Here is a 19,182-nt window from a genome sequence, read left to right as displayed (position 1 = left end):
TGCTATTATATCATCATAAATAATGAGAAGTTAGCATTTTTTTCTGTGCCTAGGAAATTGTGGATGCTGGATATATATATATATATGTATACACACATATATGTATATATGTATATATATGTATATAGAGAGTATGCTTTTTATTTAACATGTATTAGAAAAATATTGTTTTTTTAACTATAGAAATTCTTAATTGAAAACAGAGTCCTATTTTATTCTTTGCTAGAGGAGAGGAGTTCTAACCCTCTCATGACTCCTAAGAAGGCTCCAGACACTGGGATGTTTGTTGATGGAATGCCTTTGGTATCCTCAAATTAGAGACTGACTTCAGTGTTTCTTTTCTGTAGGTGAGATGCAGAGATCTAATCAGATTTGTAGAACCCATTTTATGTGTAAAAGCACAGAAACACTGTCCTCAATAGGCTTAGTTTGGGATGTCAGTACGTTGAGTTCCAGGTGGGCAGAGTGTTGAAGTTAAATCTGCTCAGCAACACAGGAGCAGTGGGAGAAAGGGAGGGACAGGTGAGATGGTTAAAAGAACAGCTCCAAATCAGGCTTTTCATCAGTCGTAGTGTTTGATGGGAGCTATGCTTGAGAGAGCTGCTCTGAAAAAAAGTGTTTTATCAGGAGCTGAGAGAACTCAGCCCTGAACACTGCAGAATCAAGGGCAGAAAGACCACCAGGAAGCAGAGGGTGACTGACATTTTCTAAGAGGAAGAGTTCAGGAGGATAAGAGTCAGTGCTAGGACATAATTGCAAGTAGAGAAAACTAATTTCACAGATGTATTGTTCTGCCTCCACTGGTGACCTCATCAAATACTCTGACCAGTTGCCTTCCCCTGACCTTCACTGTTGTATTTTTTCCCCCATAAACCCTTTGTCACTGATGTCCTATGAACTGGAATTGATCTCCTCTCCCATCAAACACTGAAGTAAAAAAGCCACAGTCAAATACATTTGTATTATTTTTAAAGTAAAAACTGCCTTAGGTAGAATTTGCTGATCAGTTTTCCTGCCAAGAAACTTAGTATGTTAATTTTTTTTAAAGCAGAGTTGGGCGGGGGACATCTGGCTGATGAGTTCTCTCTGGGAAGCACAGTAATGACTATACAGTCCTACCCGATGGGAAGGGTAGTCCTGCCCATTCATCGGAAAGGATGTGAGAGGTGAGAATTCATCTTCAGAGATGTAGAGGCAATACTTTCACTGAATATTTGTTTCAGAGAATAGTGAATTAGAGAGCCTTAGCCAGATCTGGTATTAATGTACCTTTTTGTATGTCTCCTGCCTGGATTTCATTTTTATAAAATGAGAGATGAAATTAGTTTTCTTCCTTCTCTGTCAAAGAACTTCACAACTCTGATATTAAACTCTATATCTCTGTATCCTACAACTTTATCCCCAAGTCTTAATGAAAAATTAAAGATTGTTATCGATAGGGTTGAGCTTTAGGAACTTGGTTTTAACAGTTTGATCTTGCTACTTCAGAGTTAACATGGCAGCTTGTATGTTACCTCATGTGACTAAGAGGAACTGATGGAACCAGAACTTATATTTTTGACATCTAAGAAGAATTTTTTAAAATGCTGTTCTTTTTCAATTCAGATGAGTGGTTCAGATGAGGACAGTGAGTTTTTCTTAGCTTAATCACAATAAAATCTTCTGGTTTCATGGTACTGCAAGGAGTCTATTTATAAGGTAGAGTCCTGGGGTGGGGGTTCATGGAAGTCTATTAGATGGAGAGTTTGCCTGGACTGACTGCAGAAAAGTTGTTTAAGGTCACACAGCTGAGGAACCTTGGGATTCATACTGGGAGGATTAGTACCAGATAACCTGAAAAGTTCCTTTTGTTCATTCTGGTAGTTTAAAGTATTAATTATTATATATCATGATTTAATTATTCTATAACCAAATCATGTCTCAGATTCCATAACTTGTGAAATATCTAAATTTTAGTAGAGTACTTAATGTGATTGAGAACTTCAGCAAGAAACAGCCTTTTATTATAGTACTGTTTTAAAGCCTGTCTGTCTCACTTATTTTTTGTGAAGTGAGAGATAAAAGCCATTTTTTCTTTTCTAGGAATTCCACAAATAAGAGCTTAAAAAGAGAGTGGTCAAGTGTTCTCCTCATCACTAGCACTGAGGGAGGAAGAAGAGCTGAGATTCAGTACGATGTTCAATGTCTCTTAGATGCCATTCCCTACCTTCATTTTTTTTTTTTCTGTGAGAAGAATCACGACAGGCAGTAGAAGTTTTAATTATGTGATAATAATAATTGAATTGTCTAAGTGATTAATGCAGGTAACATTTATCAGCTTTGAGGCCCAAACACTGTGCATTATTTTCCCTGTTTATATGGCCATTAATGGCACTAAATAATAATGGTTGTAGAGTATGCCTGTGTGGCCAATAATGGCAATGCCTACAGCTTTAATCCTATTTATATTATTTAAGTGAAACTAAACAGTTGGGGAAAAGACATAATGGCATGTCTTAATTATGGAACTGATTTAATTAATTGTTTTCTCAAAAATGTATGCAATTATTTTTTATTTGGCTAATAGGTTAAAAGATAAGGTATATTTTACAGTGAATTGTAGCTTAGTGAAATGTAAATGTGGTCTATTTTGAGGAAGATAATTCTAGACTAGACCAGAATAGCAGATCTATGGTAGGAGGGACTGTTTCCTCTTTCGAAAATAGCCTTGTCTGCCAAACAAATATTAGGGACTCCAGAAATATTTTTGAATAAATTAATTAATGTAATGTGGTATCCCTATACTTATCTATAATGAGATTGCATAGGGTCACTGATTCATCTTCTCATTACACAAATGAATTGAATATCTTTTTATTACTATTTGTTGTTACTGTTTACAATTTAGAAAACACATTTCAGTAATAACCTTGAATTAAATAGAAAATAGATGAATTATGAATAAATGTAATTGATAGCAGTCACCTTTCAAAGCATGAGGTAAAAGAGTAAAGACAGATATTTTTATAGTTAGACATAAATTTTAGGTGATAATCAGCATATAAGTGATTTAGTTTAATAACCATTATTAGGTATGTTATACTGGGTGATTATATGATCCTATTAATGCTTTAGATTTTCCCCTCACTTTTTTACATTCTGAGTAGTTTTCACAGTGTCTCACTGGACTGTAAGCAGTCCTATGAGGGAGGAAGAGGAAGTGGTATTCTCATTGGAATGTGAATCGAGGCACAGAGGGTCATCCCAGTTGTTTGCAAGTTGGCGACAGATGATTATAAATGGCATTTTTCCATTTCCAATTCTTCATACCTGCATATTTTAACCTTTACTAAATTCACCATTGCAGAAATAGATGGCAAAAAAGAAGAGACATAAAGCCATGAAAAAGAACACTGAATTTAGCACATGACCTCTTGGTTACAGTTTAGACTTGAATAAGTTAGATGATTAGTTAAATGTTATGAAATCACAGATTAAGAACCTTATTAAGTAGTGTGTGACCTTGTGCAAATAGGGTGTTTCTGTTCTCATATCAGGACTTTGGAGTTTGCCTATGTTCTATTTGGTTATTCTAGGATTTCAAGGTTGTTGAAGAAAAATAGTATTTATTTTAGAAATGACTAAGTGTTCAAGTTAAACATAGTCAACTCACATTTACAACAGTTACAACACCCATTTATAATAATTGTTCATCATTCTACTTTTGTTGAAAGGGTCCTATGTTGTATTCTAAATGCATTTGAATGAAAAGAGTGGAGTCCCAAAGATTATAAAACCTTTTAAAATCCAAGTAAATACTGATGACCAAGAAAGCAGTGTTGAAGTAGAAAGTATATGTGGCTCAGATAGAAGATATCAGAAGGGGAAAAGCTGGTCATTGTCGGTGACCGCCCAGAGAGGTTAACAGTGAGGTGCTGACATAATTGCAGGGAGTGAGTCGTGTTTAACAAGAATGTGTAACTCTTGGGTTCCTTTGGCATGTGAGTGTAGAGCTGAATTCCAGATGGAAAAAAAGACTGAGGAGTATTAAATGATTAAAATAAAAGACACTTCACAACCTTCAGCTCCCTGTATTAGGATAGTCCCTAGACTCACTTGACTAACTTTGACTATGTAATTATTCTGAGGAGAGATGAAATCATCAATCCAGTGGCAGAATTCTCATTGTCCCAGGCCCCTGAATGGTGTTATTCAAAATTGGTGGCTGACATTTGTTGTGTGCTTTATGCTAGGCCCATTGCTAAATGCTTTATGTAGAACATTTCATTTATTCTCAAAACAACACTTGGAAATAGATATTATTTTACAGGTAAGGGCAGGTGAGAGAGTTACAGAAGTTAGTAACTTGCTAAAGTATTTCACAAATATGTGTTTTGGGTATGATATATTAAACACTCTGCAAAAAATCTGTGTTAGGAGTGGTTATTGCTCTATGACACATGTGAACATTGTTTAGCAGTTCAAGACAGGAAATGAAGAATGGTGTAAAATATAATAATGAATTCATTTGGAATTTGCTTGCCCTTTTGCATTGATTATAATAATTGTTTGAGCTGAATTTTCTTGGGATACCAGCTTTAGAATCAGACAGAGCTAAGTTGAAATATCAGCTTTGCCACTTGTTAACTGGGTACATTTCTAAATAGGTTATTTAAATGTATTGTTCCTCAGTTTTCTCATTTGGTCAATGGGCATAGTATTTTCTCCTGCACAAGTCTGTTATGAATACATCCATCTGCATTACTCATGGATTCCATATTTGTAAATTCACCTACTTTATACATTCTATTTGTAACCCCCAAATCAATACACATGATACTTCCACAGTTATTTGTAGATTTGTGTACAGCAGTAAAAATTTCAGTCACCTGACCACTTGGTACCAACTGAGGTTGAACAAGGTGACATTTTGCCTTCTTATTTCATTCCTTGTATTGTTAACAAGGGTCCTTTTCACTGTCCAGTTAATACCATGATTTTTGCATTTCTGCGCTTTTAATTGGTGGTTTTACTGTTTAAAATAGTACTGAAGTGCTGGCTAGTGATTTCAGTACAAGAAGGTTGGGCTGCACCCTGTGGAGAAAAATCGATGTGTTATATAAGCTTCATTCAAGTATGAATTGTGGTGCTCTTGGCCAGAAACTCAATGTTAATGAATCAACAATATATTAAATAAGATGTTTTAAAACCAAAACACACATAAAACAAGATTATGTATTTATCTGTTAATAAAGATATCGATCAGAGGTTTGCAGGAGCCTAACCCTCTGTTTTCCCTGGGAGCAATGGTTCGGGATTCACTGGTGTCCATAGCTTTATACAACTACTGGAGATAGAAAGGATTGACTGTAATAAATACTCAGTACCTCACTTTCAACTTTCTCAGTTCTCTTTCTGGTCTTAGACAAGGAAACACCCCTGAAAGAGCTGGGGATATTCTTAATTATTTCAACAGGGCAATGAACCCTGATATAACACAAACACAATCTTCTCCTTTTTAGCTTCTAGAGTCCCCTATAACAACTTGTCATAAAATAGTACTTGTTATTAAATGTTCAATTTTTGGACACTGAACTATACTTTCAAGATAACTTTATCAGAGAGTGAATATTTTCAGCTTAGCAGGTGGTATATTCTCTGTCACTGCTATTTGACTCTGCCATTATGGTATAAAATGAATATGTAAATGAATGGTTATGACTGTTTCAGTAAAAGTTCATTTACAAACTTAGGCAGGTGGCTGGATTTGGCTTGTGAGCTGTAGTGCACAGGTCCTTGATTTAGTGTAACATTAGCTCTTGGTTTATATTATCAGTTTACTAGAAGACTTACAAACTGTAGAAAGTAAAATAAAAAAATTCATAACTGCGCTTCTCTGTTGCTAGTACTGGTAGTGATAATAATTACATGTGGTGAGCATTTATTAAATGCTAGGCACTATGCTAACTACTTTGTATTTCATTTTCTCAGTATAGCTGTATGAGGCAATATTATGATTATCTCATTTTTCAGAGGTAAGAACTGAGGCCTGAACAAGTGAAGTAACTCACTCAAGGTCACAGACAAAAAGTAGTACAACCTGGTCCCTTATTTTGACCTCCTAGCCAGCATGCAATATTCTGTGCCTGACCTTTCCTTATTTTCTGATATTTTACTAATTTGGGGATGCCGATCTCAAAATTAGAAGTTCATTGTACAGCATCTCAAGCTTTTCTGAAAAAAATCTTATTGTAGTTATTTAGTGGTTAAATAGATGAATGTGGGTTTTAGCTCTTTTTTTTTTCAGTTTTTCAAAATTAGCATGTTTTTATTTTTTTGATAAGTTTCCAAATGTATTCTAAAAGGAGAACCAACCTAAATGTGAGGCTTTGCTGCTTTACTCTCTGGTGGGAGATTTGTTTTTATTCTCCGGATAATTCGAAGGTTTTATTTTGTTCTTGTTTCTATAATATCCTGATTAAAGGATTAGAAGCCCTTTGCTATGATTGAGTCAGTAATACCACGTTGAGTGCAGAGCCACGCACTCGGGGGACATAGATTTGCATTTATTGAATGAGTAATAACTGAGCAGCAGCATTGCCTTCTTTTCTGTAACCTTGTCAACCACAAGTCACATTGTCCATGATTTCTGGGCACAGTTCTCAGAATTAGCAAACTTGACATGAGTAATAAGATGTAGGTTCTGGAAATGACTAGGTTGGAGTGGTAAGTATTGAGAAAAAATGGCTCATGATTCTAGAGTGGAGATACTTGTTTACTTATTGCATCTACCTTTTATTTGGACTCAGTACTTGACAGCTACAATTACGAATCCAAAAATAATGATCCTTGTTTTTTGGAAGCTCAAAGACTCACATCAACTGATAAGCGGTATTCCTTTCTGTATTTATGTCTCTCTCTCTCTCTCTCTCTCTCTCTATATATATATATATATATATATATATATATATACATATCTATACATATATACACACACACACCATATATAAGTGTGTGTGTTTTTATATACACATACATATGTTGCTTTAATGGATGTATAATGAAAAGAGTATTGTAGGACACAGAGGGAGGCAAAACTGACTGCCTGGTTGCTTGGGGCAGGGAGGTCTGTTATAAAGAGGGTCATTTTTGAGTTAGGAATGAGAATTTTTCAAATAGAGTAAGTGGATTGGTCAGCATCTTTGAAGAAAGAAGACCACAGCAACAAGAAAGAGGATGAAATATTTTGGTAATGATATAAATTTTGTTATGCTTGGAAAAGGCTGAGGCAAAGGATGAGGCTGGTAAACAGGTTGGGGCCAGGTTCTAAAGTCAAGTAGTGGTAAGGGGGACTTTGGAAAGCTTTAATGAGATTGTGACATGAACAGAGTTTTATAAAAAGAATTCTGGTGAACTGTGAAAGGGAGGATATTGACAGGGAGTCTGGCGACTAATGGGTTGTACATTCTTCTGTCTCCTAGCTTTCTCCTGTGCTTCTGGAGAGTATCTAGAGATGAAGAACCAGGTGTGCAGTAAGTGTGGTGAAGGCACCTACTCCTTGGGCAGTGGCATCAAATTTGATGAATGGGATGAATTGCCGGCAGGATTTTCCAACGTTGCAACATTCATGGACACTGTGGTTGGCCCTTCCGACACCAGGCCAGACGGCTGTAACAAGTAAGAACCCGAAGGAACCTTTGGATCTTGATTGAACAATTGAGAAGGGTCTAGTTGCTCTTTTCTAAAAAGAAGTTGAGGATAATCTTGGTATTGATTAGGATTATAGGTAAACAAATGACAAAGAATCATATTTTTTGGACAGTCATTACCACTAATGTAGCTTAACCTTTATGAAGTTAAAATAATTGTTCTCAGGACATACTAGATGCCATATGCAAAAATGCAATAAAGCTATTATAAAAACAAATTAATTTTCTAATAATATATATATATATATAACTACACGTAAGCCAGTGGTATCTACAAACCCTTCTCTGATTTTAATGGATAATTTCAATTTTTTTCCTTTCCCTTTTGAAAGGAAGAATGTGTAGCCTTCATTTAGACACTTGATTATTTTCTTTAAGAGTGTGTGGGTTGAATATGTGAAATGGAAAGCTTGTTTGCTTAATTTCTAACTCTAATAGATTATTAGCTTTGCTTATGATGCTGATGGAGGAATGTGAAAGTATTTTGGAAAAAACAAAACAAAATGTTTATCTTTGGTCTGTAACCTTTCTATTCCCTTGCATTGACTCCATAACATTTCCTTTCCCAGGGCCATGTTATTAAGCTTTAGGACTCTGACTACCTTCTGACAAGGAACTCACACATTTTTTCCATGAGCTAAGGATGCTGGAACTTATTAGCTGTGCTAATAGATATGTTCCCTGCCTGCTTCCCTCTTTCCCCTCATTTTTATATAGATTGGATGTTCAGCTAGTATTATTGTCTCAGCCTATAAAATTCCCTTTATTATTATTTACAGATTTGCTGCTCAAAAATTCTATCAGCTTTTATTTACCTAAAGTCTTTATTTATTTTGAGTTTGGCCTCATTTTTGAAGAATATTTTTTGGACATAGGATTTATGCACTGCGTTTATCTTTTATTTCATGTTGACTATATTTGTAAGAGCTGTCTTAATTACTTGTCTGTTTCTTTGGAATGTCTTTTTTCTCAATTAAGGGTCAGATTCTCTCATTTCCTTGCCAGTCTAGTAAATTTTATTTGATCCTGAGCATTAGGAATGCAAATATTAAGATGTAGGGAAAGTAGATTGTTTTTTTCACTTAAAGGGTGTTGAATTTTGTTCTGGCAGGCAGTTTACTGGAAGAAGACCTTCATCTCATCAGGTCTGATTTTATTATTTTTCAGGGTGGCTCTGTAACGGTTTCACACTTAGTTCTAGGTTGTTACCTTTACTCTAGGGCCAGAGTTGGCAAAACTAGGCTGGTGAGCCCTTCCTCTGTTTCTGCAAATTCAGTTGTATTGGAACACAGTGGCACCGTTATTTATGTATTGTCTATGGCTGCTTTGGAGCTATAGTGGCAGAGTTAATTACTACAAGAGATAGATTGCATGCCAAAAGTATTTATTCTCCAGCCCTTTAGGAAAAAGTTTGTTGACACCTGCTGTAGGCTGTGGCCTTTATAAGGTGTGGCAATTCTGGAATTTTAAGTGTCTAGTCGGTTATCAAGTTTTTTCCTCTCTGGCTGGATTTGAGCTCCAACGACTCCCAGTAAAGTGACCTTTCTAATTATGCCTCAGCTTTGCGGTAGTTATTCGGCCTCCATACTCATTCCAGCCCCAAGCCCAGCACCTACAGAGAAACTCTACGGACTTCTACAGCCATGGTGTTCTCTGATTCTCATGCCTATCAATTCCAGTGTTTTCAGCTGCTCCAAGCACTCATTTCTGCTCTTCAGCTCAGTGAGACCCCTGTGCTTTGCTTGGGTGCCTTCTCCTGGGGTCACAGTTTGGAAAGTGTCCTGAGGAACAGCACTCTTTTTTTGCTGTCAGTGCCTGAAAATGGCTCATGCATTTCATTCAGTTTAGTAGACAGTTAAAGAGAAAGGGCAAATCCAGTAGCGGTCAGTCAGGTGGGGATGTGGAGGTCTTAGTCTTTTATTTAGATTATTTTTCTGGTAGAAAAAAGGAAAGAATCTGCCAAAAATCTCACTCTTATTATCTAGGTCAAAAGTTAGATCTGAAGAGAAGTATAAGTTGTATTATCATGCAGTTTGGTTGGAATTTTTTTTTGCCCCAAAATTTGACACGTAACTCATTATTAGGTTAATTCTAAGTATTAACTTATGGTTAGATTTACAACCCAAATTTTGTTCACCAGTGTATTTTCTTAATTTTTCATCTTGTTTTTTAGATAAAAACTCCAGACTTTTAATGCTATGAAATTGCGATCTATATTTTATTTAAGTTTTCTTTTCTTTTATGTAATTGTAATTTTTCCATTACCATTTAGTCCTCTATACCCCCCTACCCTAATCACCACACTGTTGTCCATGTCCATGAGTCCTTTTCCCTTTTTGTTCAGTCCCTCCACCCCCTACCTTCCTCCTCCCCTTAGCTGTTATCCTGCTATCTATTTAGGTTCATTTTAAATGAGCTTTTTCTAGAACAATTTCTTCTCTCATATCAATGAGCCTCTTTCCCCCTACTGCTGTGTTTGTGTTAATACATAAAATTTCAGATGTTATTTGAGAGAACAGTTGCACCCAAGACTAGTAGAATTAGTGATTATCTCTTTAGTGATCAAATTTTTTGTGAAAGATAGCTGTTTCATAGCAAATTGATTTTACCAAGATTTAGGAAGTCATGTGCTATATGGAAATGGATCTTTTCCCATAATGGTGTTGGCTTTGGAGTTTGAGGACAGCTTCTCTGGTCTTCCCTGCTGTGCCGTGCTGATGGAACTACTTTTGAATCTGAATTACGTAACTTGTAAACAGAAGAGGTTTCCGAATGCTGACGTAAAATGCCTCTCGGTTTTGTTTCTGCAGCTCTTCTTGGATCCCCCGTGGGAATTACATAGAGTCAAACCGTGATGACTGCACCGTGTCTCTGATCTACGCTGTGCACCTTAAGAAGTCAGGTTACGTCTTCTTTGAGTACCAGTACGTCGACAACAACATCTTCTTTGAGTTCTTTGTAAGGCCTTTTATATTCTGAAGTTTACTTTTTAAGGGACATTCATGTAAATTTACCTTAATCCGTTGTTTCCATCACACTTTATGCCTCCTCAGTTTTGTGTGTGTGTGTTAACCAAAATTTTTGATACCGAAAAGAAGCTTTACTTTTTTCTATAATATTTTATTTTCTGGTGAATCATACCTCTTTGCCTCTGAGCACTTGCCTTGTAGATTAACACTCATTTAACTTTTGGTTATGATGATTAGCTACCCATTTGGTGTAGACATTTTATGTGACAGATATTTTCCTTAAGGCTCCTTTACAATTGTGGTTTTTGTAGCTACAGATGCTATTTTGTTAAAAGTGTCTTTGCCAATGTTAGTTTTGTTTAAAATGGTTCTTTTTCCTCTCTGCAGTTTCAAATATTTGAATTATTTACGTGTAGTCATGGGCAATAGTGCAGAGACAGAAGTGGATGTATGTTTCTGATCCTGTCAGTTCTGCACCATCTGAAGGAATACTGGATGGGACCGTTGATGTCTCTGGCAAGAGATTAAATAGCATTATAGAATACAGGATAAAATAGCAGTCTAACAGAATTGGCTGTTATCTTTCAAGTCACTTAACTATTTTACATAGACTGTAGCTAATGTATCAAATAAATATTTGTCATGGCAGTGACTGAAATGTTTGAGAAAATGTTTTCAGATAGACCTTGTATATATAACAAAGTGTGTGCTGTGCATATAACTGGCAAAATATCTTGTCAAATCCTTCTGTGGTACAGATTTTAGGAGGAAGTGTTCTAGCAATTCTAAAGCAAATATATATTGGTCTCGATAGTGGAAAATTTTTTAAAAAATATTTATTTATTTATCTTTAGAGGGGAAGGAGAGAGGGAGAGAAACATCAATGTATGGTTGCCTCTAGTGCATCCCCTGCTGGGAACTGGCCTGCAACCCATCGATAGTGGAAATTTCTAAATCAGAAATTTGTAAGAGAAAGTGTGAACCTTAGATTTGAAGTCTGGAGGTTCTGGCCCTAGTCCCGTCTCTGCAAGTGCTAGCTGTGGGTTATTGAGCAACTAAGTTAACTTCTCAGCCCTCAGCATTCCCTTTTGTAAAGTGGATTGTGTGACCAGACCTTTAAAGGAGCCCTCCGAGCTCTCATATCCTTTGATGAGTTTAAGACGTTAAGCAACATTTAAACGGATGTACTTTTTAAGCTGCATTTTGTTTGCAAAACACTTATTCAGAGTGAAGTTGCTACCTATTTGATGGAACAGTTTTGCAATATTAGTAAAACTAAAATAAAGTTAAGAAGCAAGGTAACTATATAATTGTTTGAATAAGCGGTTGGTTTTGTGCTGTCCGGTGAGTGCTTTGAGAGCTGTCAGTAAAGGTGTTTCAGGGGCATGGAGTTTCATTACTTTCTTGCAATAATGCCCTTGTTCTTCTGGCTATAGACTGAAAATGTATGGTAAGTTCCCGGTCCTTCTTTTACTGATATTTCAGCTTCATAGGTTGTGATTTTTTGATTCAAAGGGACAGGAGCTCATGCTCACTCTGCCAAGGGTTAATGGAAACACAATGTCTGAGGACCAAAAGATGCAGTAGTTCCTGTGGACATTACAAAATTTAAAACAATAAAGTGTTTAATCTTAGAATGGTGTGGGACTTTCATTCATCTCCGCCCCCCCCTTATTAAATGGTGGGACTGAAACCTAGAAAGAGTGAGTGAATGGAGTGAGGTTACACCATTGCTAGTCACTTTGAGAATGAGTAATGGAACTCAGGTCTCTAGAATGCCGGGAGAAAGAAGGTTGTGATGACACATGATGTCTGATTTTGACTGAAAAAAAGCTGTCAGCTTATCCAAACACTGACCTCCAAAGGTCTATGCTGGGTCCATATCTGTTTTAAAATGGCTTAACACTTACATGAAAATAGCCATTAGGCTTATACTATAAATAAAATAGTTAAATTCAATTAAAGCCAATACCCTCAGTAGTGGAAATTCTTTGGTATTTGCATGGTAAAGGGTCTATTTTCTAGTTAGTAAGTCTTTAGGAAATTTCTCAGATGGAAATATGTTCATGCTCTTTGCAAAGTGGTCAAGAGGGTGAATGAAGTAGCAAAATGATTTAGAAAGAACATAATAGACATGTGAGTGAAAGTAGCATAGGTGAAGAGAACGTATTTTAACCCTACTCTGTTGCTGACTATTGTGCAATATTATTCTAAAGATGGCCTAACTTTTGATGTTCCCATCTTCTTTGTAGACCTGGAAGAGTGGGTTCTCAAATCTCAGGCATTTTGGGAGAATTTTTTGGAAAGCACAGAGTGTTTTGTGCTAAATGTATTAGCTGTACCCTTTTGACTTGATGTGGCAAATCATTAGTGTTTACCCTCAAATAAAAATTTGGAACTTTGACTGTAGTCACAGACACATACATTTGGACTAAGTACTTGGGAACGGAAACAAACAAACAAAAACCCTTTATTTATTAACTTAAGATTTTACTGCCCCAAATATTGTAAAAAAATTAACTTAGTTTTTATACCATTGGGCCTGCATGGGGAATGCAAGCTTTTAAAACAATTTGGTAAGATTTTTGTAACTACTGTTTCTCTTTAAGTGGATGTTCAGTATTAACTGCTTGCTCCTTCTTTCCCTTATCCAGCCCCCTCCTTACTTCTCAACGAGTTAGCCTTTTTGTAAAAATAATGAGAGTGGTTTACCTACAACCTCTCCCTCATATGCAGTTGTCACTTAGACTTTGGAGGCTAGGATGTGCTTTCCTGTAGAGAGGTACTCATGGGCATTGGTTAATGTACGTGTTGAAAGAAGCTCCTGCAGCCTGTCCTGTGCTGAGTACACAGTTAATACAGCCATCATTCATGAGCCGTTGTGTTGGCCCCACAGATTCAGAACGATCAGTGCCAGGAGATGGACACCACTGCAGACAAGTGGGTCAAGCTCACCGACGGCGGCGAGTGGGGCTCTCATTCTGTAAGTCTCCCTTTGTTCTCTCTGCCACCAACTCTGTTTTTTACCTTCCTTTTCCAACCTTTCTAAAAAGTTTCCTTTAACAGCAAAATTTAAAAAAAGGTGTCACAATTGTTTATTAATTTAGACAATTCCAGAGAAGAAGTTTTATGGATTCAGTCTCTAGGTAAATTTTCTTACCTTTCTCTGTCTCCTTAGGCTCTTTCATTTCTCTCTCCCATCATACTCCAACTTTTCTCCTTTCCAAAGGGGTATTAACAAGAAACGAGGCTAATCAAATGAATATACAAAACCTCTGAGTATGTAAGCTTACAGATGCTCCTGTAATGGGAGAGAAAATCAATGGCTCTTGGTGTTAGAAGGACCCTTGCGTTCCTTTCATCTAGCTTTCTCTGCAGTCTCCACAATATGTGACTTTTCAACAAGTTCTTTTTGTTGGAGACTGTGCTGACCCTGCTGTTGGGTGGCTCTGATGACCACAAAATTCACCCCTGTTTGGAACCTAAACCTTCTTCCTATCTGTTTGCCACTGATTGGTCAAAGTTTCATGCCCTCTGAAAAATGCCTTCATATTGAGTAAAGTAACTGCCTAGTTCTCCACACATAACTGAATGCTTGAATGCAAATATCAGGTAACACAGTCAGTGTATCTGTTAGAATTTGAGGCACTTCCTTTAGAGTGAGACATGTATTTAAAATCCAACTCTGGCTTGTAGTAGCTGTGTTTCTTTAGGAAATTGGTTAATCTCTTTGAATCTGGGTGTTTATTTTCCCCATGGAAGAAATAGGACCATTCTTGCAGAGTTAAATAATGTATGGGAAAGGCCTGTGCAGTGTCCGCAATGTACACTGAGCTCTATTTCAATGAGTGAAGATCCATCCTTGCTTTTGTGTAGTAGCAGGTGCCCCATCTTGGAGTGAGTGATTGGTACACAGTGTGCCTTTCTGAGTGTTTTTTGATCGGTATGCCTGGAAGTGACATTAGTACCACTTAAGATCTATTTGCCTAACCATTCAGTCACTTGGGCTTTGAAGGTACAAATAATCCTTGGCAACAAATATGCTTTCTTCCCTTATAAAGACTTCATACAAGACAGAAGTACTTAATGCATTACTTCTCTGAATCTCTGGCAAGGTGAAGTGGTTGGATGTGTCTTAGGTTTACACGGCTTGAAATTGGCCAGCTAGAGACTGCCCCAGGGAATGAGGGTGGGAGATGAGAAAGCAAGGCACCCTTCAAATTAGTTTGCTTGCCTGAATCAGCATGAAATTTCTCAGAAAGGTAGTTTGATTTATAATTAGAAAAATGCCCCAGTGGCAAAGAAAGAGATAGTAGACATAGTATCATTTAAGTTCTAAAGTCATAGAGTTAAATTGGGTTATTCTTTTTGGCGGAATTATTTTTTATTTTATTTTATTTTTTTATTTTATTTTATTAATTGTTGTTCAAGTACAGTTTTCTATTTCTCCCATCTCAGCCCCCCCCACCAGTGCTCCCCACCTCCCTCCCATTTCCACCCCTGTTAGTTTTTGTCCATGTGTACTTTTATACTTGTTCCTGTAAACCCTTCCCTTTTCCCCTGAAATTCCCTCTGGTCACTGTCCCCCTGTTCTGTATTTCAGTGTCTTTGGTTATATTTTGCTTGCGTGTTTGTTTTGTTCTTTAGATTCTTGTTACAGGTGAGATCATATGGTATTTGTTTTTCACCTCCTGGCTTATTTCACTCAGCATAATGCTTTCCAGTTCCATCCATGCTGTTGCAAAGGGTAGGAGCTCCTTCTTTCCTCTGCTGCATAGAATTTCATTGTGTAAATGTACTATAGTTTTTGGATCCATTCATTTACTGATGGGCACCTAGGTTGCTTCCAAATCTTGCCTATTGTAAATTGTGCTGCTATGAACATTGGGGTGCATAGGTTCTTTTGGATTGGTGTTTCAGGGTTTTTGGATATAATCCTAGCAGTGGAATTGCTGGGTAAAAAGGCATATCCATTTTTAGTTTTCTGAGAAAATTCCATACTGTTTTCCATAGTGGTTGTACCAGTCTGCAATCCCACCAACAGTGAACTTGCATCCTCTTTTCTCCACAACCTCCCCAACATTTGTTGTTTGTTTCTTTGTTTATGATAGCCATTCTGACCGGTGTAAAGTGGTATCTCATTGTGGTTTTAATTTGCATCTCTCTGATAGCTAGCAATATCGAGCATCTTTTCATGTGTCTCTGGATCCTCTGTATGTCCTCCTGGGAGAAGTGTCTCTTCAATTCCTTTGCCCACTTTTTAATTGGGTCACTTGTCTTCTTAGAGTGGAGTTGTGTAAGTTTTTTGTATATTTTGGAGATTAAACCCTTGTCTGAGGTATCATTGGCAACTATGTTTTCCCATATGGTTCGTTCTCTTTTTATTTTAATACTATTTTCTTTAGCTGTGCAGAAGCTTTTTATTTTGATAAGATCCCATTTGTTTATTCTTTCTTTTATGTCCCTTCCTCTAGGGGACATATCAGTAAAAATGTTGCTGTGTGAAATATCTGAGATTTTCTTGCCAATGTTCTCCTCTAGGACTTTAATGGTGTTATAGTTTATATTTAAGTCTTTTATCCACCTTGATTTTATTTTTGTGTATGGTGTAAATTGGTTCTCGAGTTTCATTTTTTTTTGCATGTAGCTGTCCAGTTCTCCCAACACCGTTTGTTGAAGAGGCTATTTTTACTTCATTTTATGTTACTGCCCCTTTGTTGAATATTAATTGACTGTAGAGATGTGTTTATTTTGGGGCTCTCTGTTCTGTTCCATTGGTCCATGTGCCTGTTTTTATGCCAATACCAGGCTGTTTTGATTACAGTGGCCTTATAATACAGTTTGGTATCAGGTATTGTGATCCCTCCTACTTTGCTCTTCTTTCTCAAAAGTGCAGCTGGTATTTGGGGTCATTCATGATTCCATGTAAATTTTTGAAATGTTTGTTCTACGTCTGTGAAATATGCCATTGGTATTTTAATAGGTATTGCATTGAATCTGTAAATTGCTTTGGGTAGTATGGACATTTTGATGATGTTAATTCTTCCAATCCATGAACACGGTATATATTTCCATTTGTTTGTGTCTTCCTTGATTTCTTTCTTCAGTGTTGTGTTTTCTGCATACAGGTCTTTTACCTCTTTGGTTAGGTTTATTACTAGGTATTTTATTTTTCTTTTTGCTGTATCAAATGGGATTTTTTTCTTTATTTCTGCTTCTGCTGTTTCATTGTTGGTATACAAAATTGCCTTTCATTTCTGGTTATTGACTTTGTATCCTGCTGTTTTGCCAAATTTATTTATTAGGTCGAGCAGTTTTTGGGTAGAGTCTATAGGATTTTCCATGTACCCTATCATGTCATCTGCAAACAGTGACAGTTTTATTTCCTCCTTTCTAGTTTGGATGCCTTTTATTTCCTTTTCTTGTTTGATTGCTATGTCTAAAACTTCCAATATTATATTGAATAGAAGTGGTGAAAGTGGACAACCTTGTCTTGTTCCTGATCTTAGTGGAAAAGCTTTTAGTTTTTTCCCATTGAGTATGATGTTGGCTGTAGGTCTCTCATATATGGCCTTTATTATGTTGAGGAATGCTCCCTCTATTCTCAGTTTGCTGAGTGTTTTTTATCAAGAATGGGTGCTGTATCTTATCAAATTCTTTTTCCACATGTATGGGTATGATCATGTGATTTTTGTGTTTGCTTTTGTTTATGTGATATATTACATTTCCTGATTTGCGAATATTGTAACATCCTTGCATCCCTGGGATGAATCCCACTTGGTCATGGTTTATGATGTTTTAATGTATTGCTGGATGTTGTTTGCCAATATTTTGTTGAGGATTTTAGTGTCTATGTTCATCAGCAGTATTGGCCTGAAGTTTTCTTTCTTTGTTGTGTCTTTATCTGGTTTTGGAATTAGGATGATGCTGGCTTCATAAAAAGAGTTTGGAGTCTTCCATATTTTTAGATTTTTTTGAATAGTCTGTGAAGGACAGGGTTAGCTCTTCCTTAAATGCTTTGTAGAATTCTCCTGTGAAACCATCTGGTCCAGGTCTTTTGTGTGTCGGGAGTTTTTTGATTACTGCTTCAGTTTCATCTGCTGTTATTGGTCTGTTCAGGCTTTCTGCTTCTGCTTCATTGAGTTTTAGAGGATTGTATTTTTCTAAAAATTTGTCCATTTCACCTAGGTTTTCAAGTTTCTTGGCATACAGTTCTTCACAGTAATTTCTTAGAATCCTTTGTATTTCTGTGGTGTCAGTTGTAATCTCTCCTCTTTCATGTCTGTTTGTGTTTATTTGGGCCCTCTCTTTTCTTCATGAGCCTGCTTAAAGGATTGTTGATTTTGTTTATCTTTTCAAAAAACCAGCTCCTAGATGCATTGATCCTTAGAATTGTGCTTTTCATCTGTATGTCATTTAATTCTGCTCTGATATTGGTTATTTCTTTCCTTCTACTTGCTCTGGGCTGTCTTTGTTGTTGTTCCTTGAGTTCTTATAGGTGTAGAGTTAGGTTGTTTGTTTGAAATGTTTCTCTGTTTTTTAGGTAGATCTGTATTGCTATGAACTTCCCTCTCAGGACTGCCTTTGCTGTGTCCCATAAATTTTGAGTTGTTGCAAGTTCATTTTCACTTGCTTCCAGAAACGTTTCGATTTCTCCCCTAATTTCATTCTTGACCCATGCATTGTTTAACAGCATGCTATTAAATCTCCATGATTTTGAGTGTTTGATTTTTTCCCCTTGGGGTTGGTTTCTAGTATCAGTCCCTTGTGGTCTGATACAAGAAAATGCTTGGTATAATTTCAGTTTTCTTGAATTTGTTGAGGCTCGTTTTGTGTCCTATCATGTGGTCTATGAAAATTTTCCATGTGCATTTGAAAAGAATGTGTATTTAGGTTCTTTGGCATAAAGGGCTCTCTATATATCAGTTAAGTCCATTTCATCTAGGGCATTGTTAGTTCAATGCCACAATATCTTTGTTGATATTTCGTTTGGAAGATCCGTCCATTTGTGATAGTGGGGTGTTAAAATCCCCTACTGTAATTGTGTTGCTGTCAATATCTTTCTTGAAGTCCTCTAAGATTTTCTTTGTATATTTGGGTGTTCCTATGTTGGGTGCATATATATTTACAATGTTGATGTCTTCTTGGTGGATTCTTCCCTTGAGTATTATGAAGTGACCTTCCAAGTCTCTCTTTATGGCCCTCTTGTGAAGTCTGTTTTGTCTGATGTAAGTATTGCTACCCCAGCTTTTTTTTTCCTGGCCATTTGCTTGGAAAATTTGTTTCCAGCCCTTCACTTTTAGTCTGTGTAGGCATTTTGTCCTGAGGTGGGTCTCTTGTAGGCAGCAAATGTGTGGGTCATGCTTTTTTATCCATGCAGCTATTCTGTGTCTTTTAATTGGAGCATTTAATCCATGTATGTTTAAGGTTATTATTGATAGGTTCTTAAACATTGCCATTTTTGTACTTGTGTTCTTCCCTGTCTCTCTCTTTTTCTGCCTTTCCTTAGAGCAGTCCCTTTAGCA

At 36.7% G+C, this 19,182-nt stretch overlaps 1 protein-coding gene across 1 annotated transcript in view; it reads left to right on the top strand.

The window, feature by feature from the left end:
• Nucleotides 1-19,182, top strand: part of ELAPOR2 (endosome-lysosome associated apoptosis and autophagy regulator family member 2) — a 188,037-nt gene that overhangs the window by 89,619 nt on the left and 79,236 nt on the right. Inside the window, exons 3-5 of the mRNA XM_053672815.1 lie at nt 7,461-7,656; nt 10,499-10,646; nt 13,554-13,640. Of these exons, the coding sequence (XP_053528790.1) occupies nt 7,461-7,656; nt 10,499-10,646; nt 13,554-13,640 (431 nt within the window). The remainder of the gene's footprint in view (nt 1-7,460; nt 7,657-10,498; nt 10,647-13,553; nt 13,641-19,182) is intronic.

The sequence above is a fragment of the Artibeus jamaicensis genome, unplaced genomic scaffold, assembly GCF_021234435.1.
Source record: "Artibeus jamaicensis isolate MK-2021 breed Jamaican fruit bat unplaced genomic scaffold, CSHL_Jam_final contig_787, whole genome shotgun sequence".
Lineage (NCBI taxonomy): Eukaryota > Metazoa > Chordata > Mammalia > Chiroptera > Phyllostomidae > Artibeus > Artibeus jamaicensis.
Note: the sequence above shows the minus strand (reverse complement) of the source record. Positions and strands in the feature narration are given on the sequence as shown.